At 44.1% G+C, this 13232-nt stretch overlaps 1 protein-coding gene across 5 annotated transcripts in view; it reads right to left on the reverse strand.

Annotated features, from left to right (window-relative positions):
- TMTC4 (transmembrane O-mannosyltransferase targeting cadherins 4) overlaps positions 1 to 13232 on the reverse strand; it is a 59343-nt gene that overhangs the window by 7001 nt on the left and 39110 nt on the right. For all 5 annotated transcript variants that reach the window (XM_069467632.1, XM_069467631.1, XM_069467630.1 and 2 more), the window contains 5 exons: positions 8513 to 8592; positions 8224 to 8331; positions 7975 to 8116; positions 2247 to 2361; positions 839 to 951 (listed from right to left, as the gene is read on the reverse strand). In XM_069467632.1, the coding sequence (XP_069323733.1) occupies positions 839 to 951; positions 2247 to 2361; positions 7975 to 8116; positions 8224 to 8331; positions 8513 to 8592 (558 nt within the window). The remainder of the gene's footprint in view (positions 1 to 838; positions 952 to 2246; positions 2362 to 7974; positions 8117 to 8223; positions 8332 to 8512; positions 8593 to 13232) is intronic.

Genomic DNA, 13232 nt, shown 5'->3' on the forward strand with positions numbered 1-13232 from the left:
CCCTGATTCTGAAATGAAATATTTCTCTCACGAAAGGAGGCAGGCACCGCGCCTGTAACGTCTGTGCCAGACACCCAGGATGCCAGTTAAGCATGCGTTTGCCCTGACCTGCCCCAGCCCCCGGAGACGGTCTCTCGTGGGGAGGAATGTGGGCATGTATGTTGCCACAAGCTCCCTGGTGATTCTGTCGACACACAGAATTAAAGTCTGAGATCCCTGCTATTAGGGATATCAAGTCTCCTTCCACACACAGGGATTTACGCAGAGCCTACTCCTGACCAAGCCTGGGAGCCCGGCCAGCGCACAGACTTAGTATCTTGCGGCTTTTGTTGGTCAGAAACCTCTGAGCCTTGCTAATGGCCCATAACTTAGATGAAGAAAAACTTGGAGGCACAAGAACCAGTCGTGCACACTCCATGGGCCAGTTACTCTTGTGCACTCGCAAATAAAACCCAGAGCTCCAGACAGAATCAAACCCCCTCACGCCAGGGTGGGGCTGGGGCATCTCCTGGGATGAGCCATTGCTGTCCTGAGTCCTCCTTCTCCACCAGCCGCACAGCAAGTGAGGCCAACTGGGCAGCAGCTCCCTGCCTGTTCCCGCCCCTCCCCACGTGGAACCACGGCAGTTAATTCTCATGACAAAGGACACGGAGTTTTACCCTGCGCGTTCATCTTCTTTTTGGGCAACTTCTCCAGGAAGCAAACTGACCAAGCCACACAGTGCACCGCTGCCACTGTTCTGGCCCGATTCCGAATTTAACTGGGCAGAAGTAACACTTATGGCTTCTGTCAGATGCTGGCATTAACTGCAAGAAATCATGGCCTGCAGTTTACACACCTTGTATTTCTGGGATTTCCCCAGCACATTTGCCAAGGAGAACATAAGAGAGTGATCATTAGGTATTAATTCCAGTGCCTCTCTTCCAACTGCTTCCGCTTGGGCTAAATTACCTGGGAGTAAAAAATGGAAAAATAAAAAAACATGTTAATGTTGTACTTGGGTTTTATTCTCTATAATTAACAGGGCTTATGCACATAGTACACAGCGAGTATGAATAAACAACTTAAGAAAATCCGTGTAGAACACGTAACTCACACACCTACACACAATCCCATCCGTGGCAAAGCCACTATAATCCAGCACAATCCTGACGTGGTACATAAACAGCTTTTGATTAAAGTCTGTAGAAGCATATAAAATCTACTTTTATTTTTTCCCCAGATACCAGTTATACCCAATCAGAGAAAACAAGTCTGTAAAATACGAGTATCATAGTAACACTTTCATATTCATCATATTGAAGTACATGTTCTATATTTTTCCTAGAAATAAGCATATATCAAAATAACTTTTTTATTGAGACATAATAATTGTATATATTTATGGGATACATGTGATATTTGATACAGGCATACAATGTGTAATGATCAAATCAAGGTGTTTAGGATATTCATCACTTCAAACATTTATCATTTCTTTGTGTTGGGAATATATCAAATCATCTAGCTATTTTGAAATATATAATACATTGTTAACCATAGTCACTCTACTGTGCTATATCAAACACTAGAACATATCCGTGTTTGTATTCATAAACCAAACTCTTTGCATCTCCCCCTACCCTACGCAGCCTCTGGTAACTATCATTCCATTCTACTCTCCACCTCCATAAGATCCGCTTTAGCTCCATAGAGGAGTGAGAACAGGCGATATTTGTCTGTGCCCAACACCATCATCTCTTAAGGAATGTTTGGATTTTTAAAGTGAACTGGGCAGAGTAACTTCTAATTGACTGAAGCTGGTCTGCTATGGGCTAAGACACCAGATCATTAAGTCTATTAGCACTCTATCAAAAATAAGAATCCATGGCTGGGAGTATTGACCGAGGGCATCTCCTTTGAGTAAAGTCCATGAACTTGAAGCACAGACCTAGCATCATCCATTTCTTAAGGCCATCTTCTTCAGAAGAAAAGAGATATGATCACAACTCTTCCCCATTACTCAGCACCAGTTCTAAGTGAAGTGGGAAAATGAAGTGAAGTATCATTTTCCCAAACATTCATATTCCAATATGTCACAGGAAATTCTATTTCCTAAAAGAATAGACATTTTTATAATATAAAATATTTTATCCCATATTGATTAATTTTTAAACTAGGGGGGGAAAAAGCACAATGATCTCTATTTCCTAATTATTCAATGGTCGTGTACTATGGAGCAATTTGTTTAATTCACCTTTCTGTACCTGTATTATCAAGGAGTATAATCATGTTGTTCCAAGCCAGACTGTGTTCTGGTTTCAACACAGTAGCATTTCTCCATGCATTCAACGCATCTACATGACGATTTAGATCTGCATACTGAAAATAAAGCACAAGCCAAGAAGACAATATTACAAGTTAAGTTTTCTGCTTTCTCTCTCCAAGGTATTATCAAAAAAAAAAAAAAAAAAAGGCAAAACAACAAAAAAGAAAGAAAACCCCCAAACAAACAAAACAAACTTTTATTTATGGAGCTTCTAATTTTTTCAATCAACTCATTTAGTCTTCAAAACAATCCCAGTGAAGTAGGTATTATTATTATCCCCATTTTACAGATAAAGCAACTAAGGCACAGGGAAATTAACTAACTTTCCCAAAGTTACCCTAATCATTAGTCTTTTTCCAAAAAGACTTTGTAAGTCCATCTTCAATAAAGTATTATTTAAAATAGTAACAAAATATTTCACATGACCAAAAGCTGTATGTGTCCAATTCACCTTGTGAATTATGATCTAGAAGTCTCTTCCTGCCTACACCTAAACTTAATATGAAAATATGAGGACATCAGACATACTGTGTAAACTCCTTGGAAAAGTCACTTATGGTAATGTAAAACCCGTTGGCAATTTGGAGCCTATCTGCCTCATTTAGGAAGGAGAGAATTATCTGTTGCTTTTTTTTTTTTTTTTTTTTTTTTGAGACAGAGTCTCACTCTGTTGCCCAGGCTAGAGTGAGTGCCGTGGCGTCAGCCTAGCTCACAGCAACCTCAAACTCCTGAGCTCAAGCGATCCTCCTGTCTCAGCCTCCCGAGTAGCTGGGACTACAGGCATGTGCCACCATGCCCGGCTAATTTTTTCTGTATATATTTTTAGCTGTCCATATAATTTCTTTCTATTTTTAGTAGAGATGGGGTCTCGCTCTTGCTCAGGCTGGTCTTGAACTCCTGAGCTCAAACGATCCGCCCACCTCGGCCTCCCAGAGTGCTAGGATTTGTTGCTTTCTTTTGAGAGGGATTTTGTTTAACATTGATAACAGAATACAAAATGGCTAGCTCTCAATTTGCATTGTTAATAAAAGCCCACGGGGAGAAAGTGATGGATTTTTTAGCAGGTGACCCTCTTGTACTCTTTCACTCGGCTGAAATGCGTATTTCATCTGAATGTACTTGATCCCTTTAACTGTGGAAAAAGCACAACTGATCACAATTTATCTGAGTTTAAGGCTGGTCCTTACTGCCAAGTCTGCCTCTTCTTTAGACAATAGAAACATTCTGCTTTGTCCTATGACCCACACGGCAAATAGATAACACATTATGCAAGAAAAAGAAAGGTTTAATGAATTATGGAAACCTTTACAAATAACCATTTGTTAAAGATGTTATCAGAAATTTCCCACAAGACTCAGAAACTCAAGTTACAATATTTTATCCCTTAAATGAGGAAATGATATGAAAGTTCAAAAAATTAAAACAACTGGGGATGATTAATCATACCAACATTTAATTGTCTCTGTTTTATGTCCCAGTGATTTCTCACGTCAATTCTCTCCAGCAAATGACACACATTTGAGTCACTTGGACAAAACCCATAGAGACATTCAAAAACACCCAGGACAACCAACATAACTTCATTTATATAATACAGCAAAATTCTTCACTTATTTTAATATTATTATTTATTGAAGAATAACAACAGACTGAGTCAGGTAAAATTTGCTTTCATTTTATCTTGACCTCTACTCTTCTTACAGCATCTTTACAAAGGGAACAAACACTTTAAGGGAAGCAGAGAAAAAGGGTGATTTAGCAAGAACCACCTGTCCGGAAAGCAGGTGGGTAACACGTACATTATTCACCTGTCAGCCCTGTGCCTGTCTGTACCTTGCTCTGGGCGGCTGGGGCTGGGAGTCTGCAAACCACATTTCCCACTCTCACCCCCTCCTTCCTACCACTGGCAGTGTCTCTGAAGCGGCTGTGTCCCCTCCTCCAGAGTCCCAGAGCTGGAAGCAGTGGTCTTTCCTCCATGAGCTCAGCTCACCGTAGTAGCCCCTGACATGGTAGCTCCTTCTGAGTTCCTAAATTCTGGTAGCACCACTTCCTCCTGTCTGTTCCCCTAAACCTATGGCATTTCCTTTATTCACTAATTTCTGAGTTAGTATTACCTTTCCATTTTTTGCTCTTCCAGCCTCCCAATGACTGTCTAACCAATTCCCTGCACTAAATTTTCTCCATCTAAAATGCTTGGCGTGGCTTATGTTCTCCTGAACGCATCCTAAGTGCTACAATCAGTCCTTGCATTGTGAGTTGTCTCCAGCAGCAGCTCCAGCCGCCCCTCACTCTCCAAGATCCGTAGTATGTCCCAAGTAACCCAGCTCTTCCTAAGTCCCCATTCCACAAGAGAACTGCATTATATTCTCTTCTTATCAGGTCTAGAAATCAAAACAAATTTCTGTCTTCCATTACTAAAGAGTGATTTCTAAAAAAGAAACTTTTAAGTTATTAAGTTCCTCTTATTTGGCAATATATAAATGGGTTAGATGAGTTGTTAAAGATAAAGCTCTTAATGCTTTTAAGCTGTCAAGCAGGCAAAAGCTGGATAATTGAACCACAATGGAGAGCAAAAGCCTTAAATAAGCAGGAACAGTTGGCGTAAGGGAACATGGGAAGACCATTTCATGGTAGCATAATTAGTAAACAATATAAACAAAGAGCAGTACCAGGTCTTGGTCTGTTCAGTGCTATAGATGATCCTCTAAGTGAAAGTGTAATGAATCCCAACGACTAGAGTACATGATAAAGCTGGTATTTTACATTTAACGTTCCTTCCTTTGGATGTAGCTCTGACAGAAGCTGCATTTGGCATAAACTCTTTATTTTCCAAGTCCTAAGGAACTGCAATGACTGGCAGCTGCTAGGGGAGGGAGAAAGACTGAAGAGTAGAGCTATAAAGGAGGCTGCAGGCAGACTCACTCACTTTGCAAGCAATAACCCAGAGAACAGCGACCTCCAGAAAACAAAAAAAGAATGAAAGAAGAATTCACGAATGGATATCAAGTCTAATACGTCACTGAGTACTAGTTTAACAGACACAGTAAATAGAAACAGCGATCCCTGCTCGATATATTCATAACCATCCCCTGCATGTATTTAGATAATACCCCTTTTGCTTCTCCCCACCCCAGCCTCCTTCTCACTTCATTAACTTTGTGAGGACCGACCCTGCCTTGCATGTGATTGAATTTGGGGGTCGCTACTTGTACCATTACAGTGAGGCTTTACTGTCCCTTCCCTAACAGCTTATCACTCTAATAGCTTCAGTTTTCTCCAAATCTTCAGGTTTCACAGAGAAAGCTGTTTCAGCATCAAAGCATGTAACTAGATCATAAGGCACAGCATTTTAAAGCATAAAATAAAACAGAAATGCACACAAGGTCCAGTGGTACTAGAGAAAGTTAATGTGGGACAACAGGAATGTCTTGCTATCCACATTCCTTGTCCAAACATCATCTTGCTGTCCCATGGATTCAGCACATTCCTGCCACCCTCCTCTCTGTGCCCAGGAAGAAATAATTTCTCTTTTCCGCACTGGAGGAAGCACATAGAGATGGTATCTTCCTATGGCATGTCGTAACTAAAGCATGTTCACTTTAAAATTTATCACGCGAGCATTATTCGCCCATCTAAAGCGACTTCTGCAGGGTGGGAGAGGTCAGGTTGTTACCATTAGTCAGCCATACGTTCCTGCCATCTTGTTTCCTCCATTCAGAAAATCCTATCTCCACAACTCACAAAAGCATGGCTCCCCGGTCCAGAAACAAAGACATTAAGACCAAAAACATTCACATCATGGTAAAAACTGATGCCTGGTTTCCAATCAATTTAAAGCAGTTAATGTTTTCTAGGTTGCTCTCCTCAAAAGGTCCCTTCTGCTCATGCTCCGTCTGTCAGGTCAAAGTTCAGACAGAGCTGCTTCCCAGATGCAGGACCAAGTACAGGGTATCGGAATCACTTGGGGGAGTTTATTATAGTTATTTTTCAATACAGATTCCCTATGGAGCTGGTGATTCCCTATCTCTGAGACGGGGTGGGATGATGTGGATGTACAAACCAGTTTTGGGAACTACTGGTTTTGATAACACAAGGACTCCTTAAAACCAAGACGCTTCAGGCCTCTCTTTAGAACACCAGGACACTATCCCACTTATGAGGCTAAGCAGGATAAAGTCTAGAAGTCTACACATAAACGTCTTTTAAAAGTCACATCACTATACATGAATTCCAGTTTGGCTAAAATGAACAAATGGTTTTTCCTTAAAATTTTATCTATTCGGCCAGGTGCGGTGGCTCACGCCTGTAATCCTAGCACTCTGGGAGGTGGAGGCAGAAGGATCGCTTGAGCTCAGGAGTTCGAGACCAGCCTGAGAAAGAGCGAGACCTCATCTCTACTAAAAATAGAAAGAAAAAAACCCAGCCGGGGCGTTGCCGGTACAGGGTTGTAGTCCCAGCTACTCGGGAGGCTGAGGCAGAAGGATCTCTTTGAGCCCAGGAGCTGGAGGTTGCAGTGAGCTACAAGGACACCATTGCACTCTACCCAGGGTGACAGAGTGAGACTCTGTCTCAACAGAAACAAACAAGGCAACTGAACACCCCTCCTCACAGCCTCCCACTCCAAAAAATATAAAAAATAAAAAACTTTGATCTATTACATAATAATAAATCTAACTATATTACAAACACGTATATTTGGTTTCTTGAAACCAAATTAAATGGTTGATTGTGGGGAGAATATAATCATTCTTGTTTAAATAATTTTGTTATTTCCGTGTGTCTCATTTTTGGTTTTTGTCAAGAAAATCAAAAGCAATCAGATCTTCATAAATATTCTGTCAATAACCAAAAATATAAAGCTACTATGGAACACATTATTTTCTATTTCTATCCCACTAAATCGCATTTGGGGAAAATGCCTCCTGCAGATGAAGCGATCTGTTCCCTTGAGGAAGCAGAACAAGGGAGCTCAGAAATCATGCTACCGTTTTTTTTTTTTTTTTATCTTAATGTTTATTCAATTCTTGTTTTAAAAACAGAGAAACTGATGTTTATCAGGAAGTTGCCCCTTGGAGCATTGTTTTACAGGACAGGAGGGATTCAAAAAATTTTAATTTATTCCTAGTTTAACCTTTTGCTTTGGTGATCTCTTAAATTTCAATAACTCAACTTGAATTGCTCTCTAATGAGAGCTTTAAAAAATTACGCATAAGGAAATCAAATAGCTGCTCTCAAATGAGATAAACATATGTAAAAGAACTTTATAAAAGGTAGGCCAAGTGCAGTGGCTCATGCCTGTAATCCCAGCCACTCTGGAGGCTGAGGCAGGGGCATCACTTGATGCCAGGAGTTCAATACCAGCCTGGGCAACATAATGAGACCCTGTCTCCACAAAAATAAGAAAAAATTAGCCAGGTGTGGTGGTGCGTTCCTGTGGTCTCAGCTACTTGGGAGGCAGAGGCAGGAGGATCATTTGAGCCCAGGAGTTTGAGGTTGCAATGAATTATGATCACACCACCGCACTCTAGCCTGGGTGACAGAGTGAGACCCTGTCCATAACAAACAAACAAATTAAAAAAAACTGTAGAGTGCTAGGTGGGCATCACCCTATCATTTTACCATACGTCAATCTTTCCTTCCGCAGGCACAGGGCACGCTGAGCTTACCAGACGCCCGAGGTTGTAGTAACAATCTGGGTATTTCCTTCTGTGTTTAATTGCTGTCCGGTAACTTTGCTCTGCTGCTTCGAACCTTTTCAGGCTGTTCTGCACTATGCCTAAATTCATCCACGCAGCAGCGAAGTCTGGCCTAGAAGAGCATTTTTTAAAAAGATAAACAAGAAAAAGAGAGGCTTAGACGCTGGAATGCAGGAGCTTGCTTCTCTGTCCCAGCATAATTATGAAAACAATGCTTACTGTATTTGTACAGCCAAAGACAGCAGCTCCTCAGCTTCCTGTAACTCATTCCTTTCTTTTAAGATATTTCCAAGATTATTCATGGCATGAACATACTTGGGATTTAATCTGGAAGTTGAGAGAGAAACCAAGCCGACTGTTAATGCACAGCAGTTTTCACTTAAACGCTCAGGAATTGGTAACGACATCTTAAAGTTGGGTCTTTAAGGGGATAGGTTTTTAATCCCAGAAAGCAAGAACAATGCGTGTGCATAAATGTTATTTCTTCCATGGGACATGCTTGCCGTACCTTACGGCTTCCCGGTAATATCTGATGGCTGCTGTTTGGTTGCCTTTATCAGCCAGGTTTTTGCCAATGTTGTAGTGAACCTGAAAACACAGATAACAATTTGGTCATCAGCAGATAGACTTCTTTGTTCAGAGCCTGGAACCCTATCATGTCCTCTAACTGAAGATAAAAGGTAAAGGGTTTGAGAACAATCACCCACCAGAACTTTAGCTAAAACCCTGCAGCGGGAAGGGGCTGCCTGAGCTTCAACCCCCAACCCTGTAAGAAAAGATGAGAAGGAAGGAAGGTACGAGCAAATGGCATCGCTAAAGCAAGACAGATGGGAAATAACTAAAGAACTCACCAGGGAAAACTGGAAAACTACGAAGCTGGGCTGCTTTTTATTTATTATTTCTTTTTTTGTGACAAGGTCTTGCTATATTTTGTAGGTCGGCCTCAAACTCCTGGGCTGAAGCGACCCTCCTGCCTCAGCTTCCCGAGTAGCTGGCACTACAGGCGTGAGCCATGATGCCCAGTTTGTTTTTATTACCAAATCCTCAAATCCCTCTCATCTCACACCCCATTGGAGTTGAGATAACAAAGTCCAATCCCATGTGGAGATGGGAGGAAGAAACCGTGATGCTGTGCACCCATTCTGACAAACATAGCATGACACCTTTCTTCTGTAGCAGCACAAGCATTTTACTTTATGCCTGTTCCAGGCAGAATGACGTCCCCAAACTCACAGGTTGAAATGCTAACCTCCATGTGATGGTGTTAGCGGGGGTGGGGGTGGGGGGTGGGGGGTGGGGGGATCCCTCAGGAATAGATCAGTGCCCTTATAAGCGAGACCACCGAGAGCGCCCTTCCCCTCTTTCCCCCATGTGAGGACACAGGGAGAAGGCGGCCATCTGTGACCGGGAAGCTGGCCCTCACTAGACACCAATCTGCCGGCACTGTGAGCTTGGACTTTTCAGCCTCCAGAACTGTAAGAAATCAACGTTCACTGTTTAAGCCACCCAGTCTCTGGGATTGTTATGGTAGCCTGGACTAAGACAACACCTGATAGAACCTACCCTCCCTCTTTTCTTTAGGTAATGATGACGCGGACTGTGCCAGGCACTGTGCCAGCACTGGGAGATGCCAGAGTGGGCAAACCCATCGATCTCTGCCTCACGGGGCCCCTGGCTAAGGAGTCACACAACCACGTGAGCACACCTGTCACTGCAAAGAGCTCTGAGGGCCCTGGAGGACAGCTGAGTCCTGGGAAAGGTGGTCCCGTGGCAGGCCTACTGGCTGGGATCTGAGGTGCTAAGGCAGGGGGGGTTTTGTGGAGTGAGGGTGCCCAGGCGGAGGAGGCAAGGTGGGTAGGGCTCCAGGGCTGGGAGACAGCCTGGTCTGAACAAGAGCCCCAGTGTCGCCGGAGCTAGGAGGGCAAGGGGCACAGGCGGGAGGCCTGCCAGCAGCAGCGCGCACACAGGGAACCCCGAGCAAGGGCAGATTTGGTTTAGCTGTTGCCCTCAGAGCAACGGAAGGCCACGGAAGGCCGGAGTAGCATTGCACGTGTGTGAGTGCCCTGGGGCTGCGGCAGCAAAGCACACAAACTGGGGGGCCTAACACAATGCAGTTCTTCTCTCAAAGTCCTGGAGGCCAAGATCAAGGTGTCAGCAGGGCTGGTTCCTACCAGAGGCTCTCAGGGAGAGACTGTCCATGCTTCTCTTCCCGCTTCTGGTGTTGCTGGTGATCCCTGGCTTGCAGCTGATCGCTGCCTCTGTCCTCACAGGGCCTTCTCCCTCTTTGCCTCTGTGTCTCTCTTCCTCTTACATGGACACCAGTCATACTGGATTAAGGGCCCCTCCTCCCGTACGAGCTCCGCTCAACTTACATTTTAATTACACAGGCAACAACCCCATTCCCAAATAAGGTTATATACGCAGTCCCGGGTTAGGAATTGAACACATCTTTTGGGAAGCACAATTCAACCCACAACCAGGAAGCCAGGGGTGGGAGGGTGGCAGAGTGTCCTACTCAGATCTGTGTTCCCATGGAACAAATCAGAGATACGAGAGGGGAGAAGCAGACGTTGGGGTCCAGGGAGAGGCTGTGGCTGCAGTCCTGGGGACAGAGGACAGCAGAATGAACTAGGGTGATGGTGAAGCGCTGGAGGGATTTTAGGAACATCAGGGAAGTGAAAAGCACAGAAGTTGGTGACGTACTGACAGGAGAGGGGGAAGGGAGGCAAGAACGAGTGCCAGGTTTCCAACATTCAGAACAGAATGGATGAGAAGCAATGAGTGACCGGGCTTGTTGGGGGACAGGAATCAGGCCACTCTGAAGTCCACTGCCACCATCCATCTCCGGGACTCTTCTCATTTTGCAAAACTGCCACTCTGTACCCATTAAACAACATATCCCATCTTCCCCTCCCCTACCTCCTGGCAACGACCAATCCACGTTCTATCTCTACGAATCTGACTCCCCTAGGGACCTCTCATAAGTGAAATTGTACAGTATTTGTCCATTTGTGTCACATGTGTCAGAATTTCCTTCTTTTTTACAGATGCGTAATATCCCCTTTCATGGATACACCACACTCTGTTCGTCCGTCCATCTCCAGATGGACACTTGGGATGCTTCTACTTTTTAGCTATTGGGAATAATGCTGCTATGAACATGGGTGTGTTCAAATTATCTCTTTGAGTCTGTTTTCAATTCTTTTGCGTATACACCCAGAAATGGAATTGTTGGATCACATGACAATTCTGTTTTGAATTTTCTGATGAACTAAAATGGTTAATTTTATGTTATGCGGATTTCACCTCCACTAAAAGGAGGAAGAGAGAGAGAATGAGGAGAGAGAGCATTTTCAATGACTGCAGAGGGTGGTAAAGCAGGCGAAGGGAACAGGGCTCCCAGCCGCAGACCTGCTAGGACTTCTCAGGTCACTTGGAACAAGGGCACCAGGAGGCTAACGTACGGCATTTTCTCAACTATACACAGCTTAGAATAAATTACAAGGAAAGGAGTGGAGGCCCGAACTAAGCCCAGGGCAGCAAGACTGCACAGACTCATGAAGATTATTGTCAAAAGTAGTTATGATGCCCAAAAGCTCCTTTGGGGACCATGCACTATAAGGGCCAGTAGCAATCCCGGAGATGACGCTACATAAATGTATTCAATCAGGAGTACGAAGTGTGACTACTACTAACAATAGTGACGTCAGCAGCCGGCACATGCCGAGTGCTGCCCATAAGCTGGGCTGGCACCGTGTGCGTATAGTCTCTTCTCCTCACCACAGCCCTGCGAGGTGGCTGCTTTGACTCTCCCTTGTGAGTTGATAAACTGCTCCCGTGTCGTTAAAGCATCTTTTTTTTTTTTTGTTGAGACAGAGTCTCACTTTGTTGCCCAGGCTAGAGTGAGTGCCGTGGCGTCAGCTTAGCTCACAGCAACCTCAGACTCCTCGGCTTAAGCGATCCTACTGCCTCAGCCTCCCGAGTAGCTGGGACTACAGGCATGCGCCACTATGCCCGGCTAATTTTTTCTATATAGATTTTTAGTTGTCCATATAATGTCTTTCTATTTTTAGTAGAGACGGGGTCTCGCTCTTGCTCAGGCTGGTCTCGAACTCCTGACCTTGAGCGATCCACCCGCCTCGGCCTCCCAGAGTGCTAGGATTACAGGCGTGAGCCACCGCGCCCGGCTCGTTAAAGCATCTTATTCAAGGCTGTGATGCTGGATCGGAACCTGGGGTCCAGCACCTGTGTTTCTTCTTACTAGATCACACCCATCAGTTACGCTGGGTGAAGATGGCGCCGACTGCTCGAGGCAATTTTTAGAACCACTCATTTGTACCATCAGCTTTTTTTCTTAAATTAATGCTTCCTGTTCTGTGTTATTGTCCCCCAAAGTTCATATGTGAAAGCCCCGGTATCCCAGAATATGTATGTATTCAGTGACAGGGTCTTTAAACAGGTAAAATGAGGCATATGGGTGGGCCCCAACCCGGCCTGACTGGTGTCCTTACACACAGGGGAGATTTGGACACACAGGGAGAAACCGGGGATGCCAACACATGGGGGAAGGCCACGTGAGGACACAGGGAGAAGTGGCCGTCCGCAAGCCAAGGAGCGAGGCCACAGAAGAAACCAACCCTGCCGTTACCTTGATCTTAGTCTTCCAGCTTTCAGAACTGTGAGGAAATAAACTGTGGTTTAAGCCACCCAGTCTGTGGCACGTTTTTTTTGTGGCAGCCCGAGCAGACTAATAAATCTTGAAATACAATAACGGTTTAAACACATGCAAGTAACATTATGCCTGAACACTGCTTCAAAACTACCTCCGACAATTGAACCACATCCTGCCTTAACAATCTTAACCTACAGTTACAGCATTTCCTCAAAAATACTTGTATTTCTGGAAGGGTATGGAGCAGTGTGACATTCGTTAAGCACATATGTAACAGAGATTTTTTTAAACTGCCAATTGAACAGTATACACATTTATGTTTACCTACTCCGATGAAAGGAATCACAAGCAGAGAAATCGCAGGTGATGTAAATGCGTACTATTGCACACCACACAGTATAATTTAAACTTCCTGAACCAAATTATTGTCCATTCATAGGTACTTTCAGCCTTAAATTATAGCTTGGAGGAGGCTCAGTTAAGGCTACCTCCAGAGCGCACGTCGAGAAAAAGTGTGCTCTGAAATGGTTAGAATTTGCGCCTCCCCCAACCCAGC

This window comes from Eulemur rufifrons, chromosome 4 (genome assembly GCF_041146395.1).
Source record: "Eulemur rufifrons isolate Redbay chromosome 4, OSU_ERuf_1, whole genome shotgun sequence".
Taxonomy (NCBI): domain Eukaryota; kingdom Metazoa; phylum Chordata; class Mammalia; order Primates; family Lemuridae; genus Eulemur; species Eulemur rufifrons.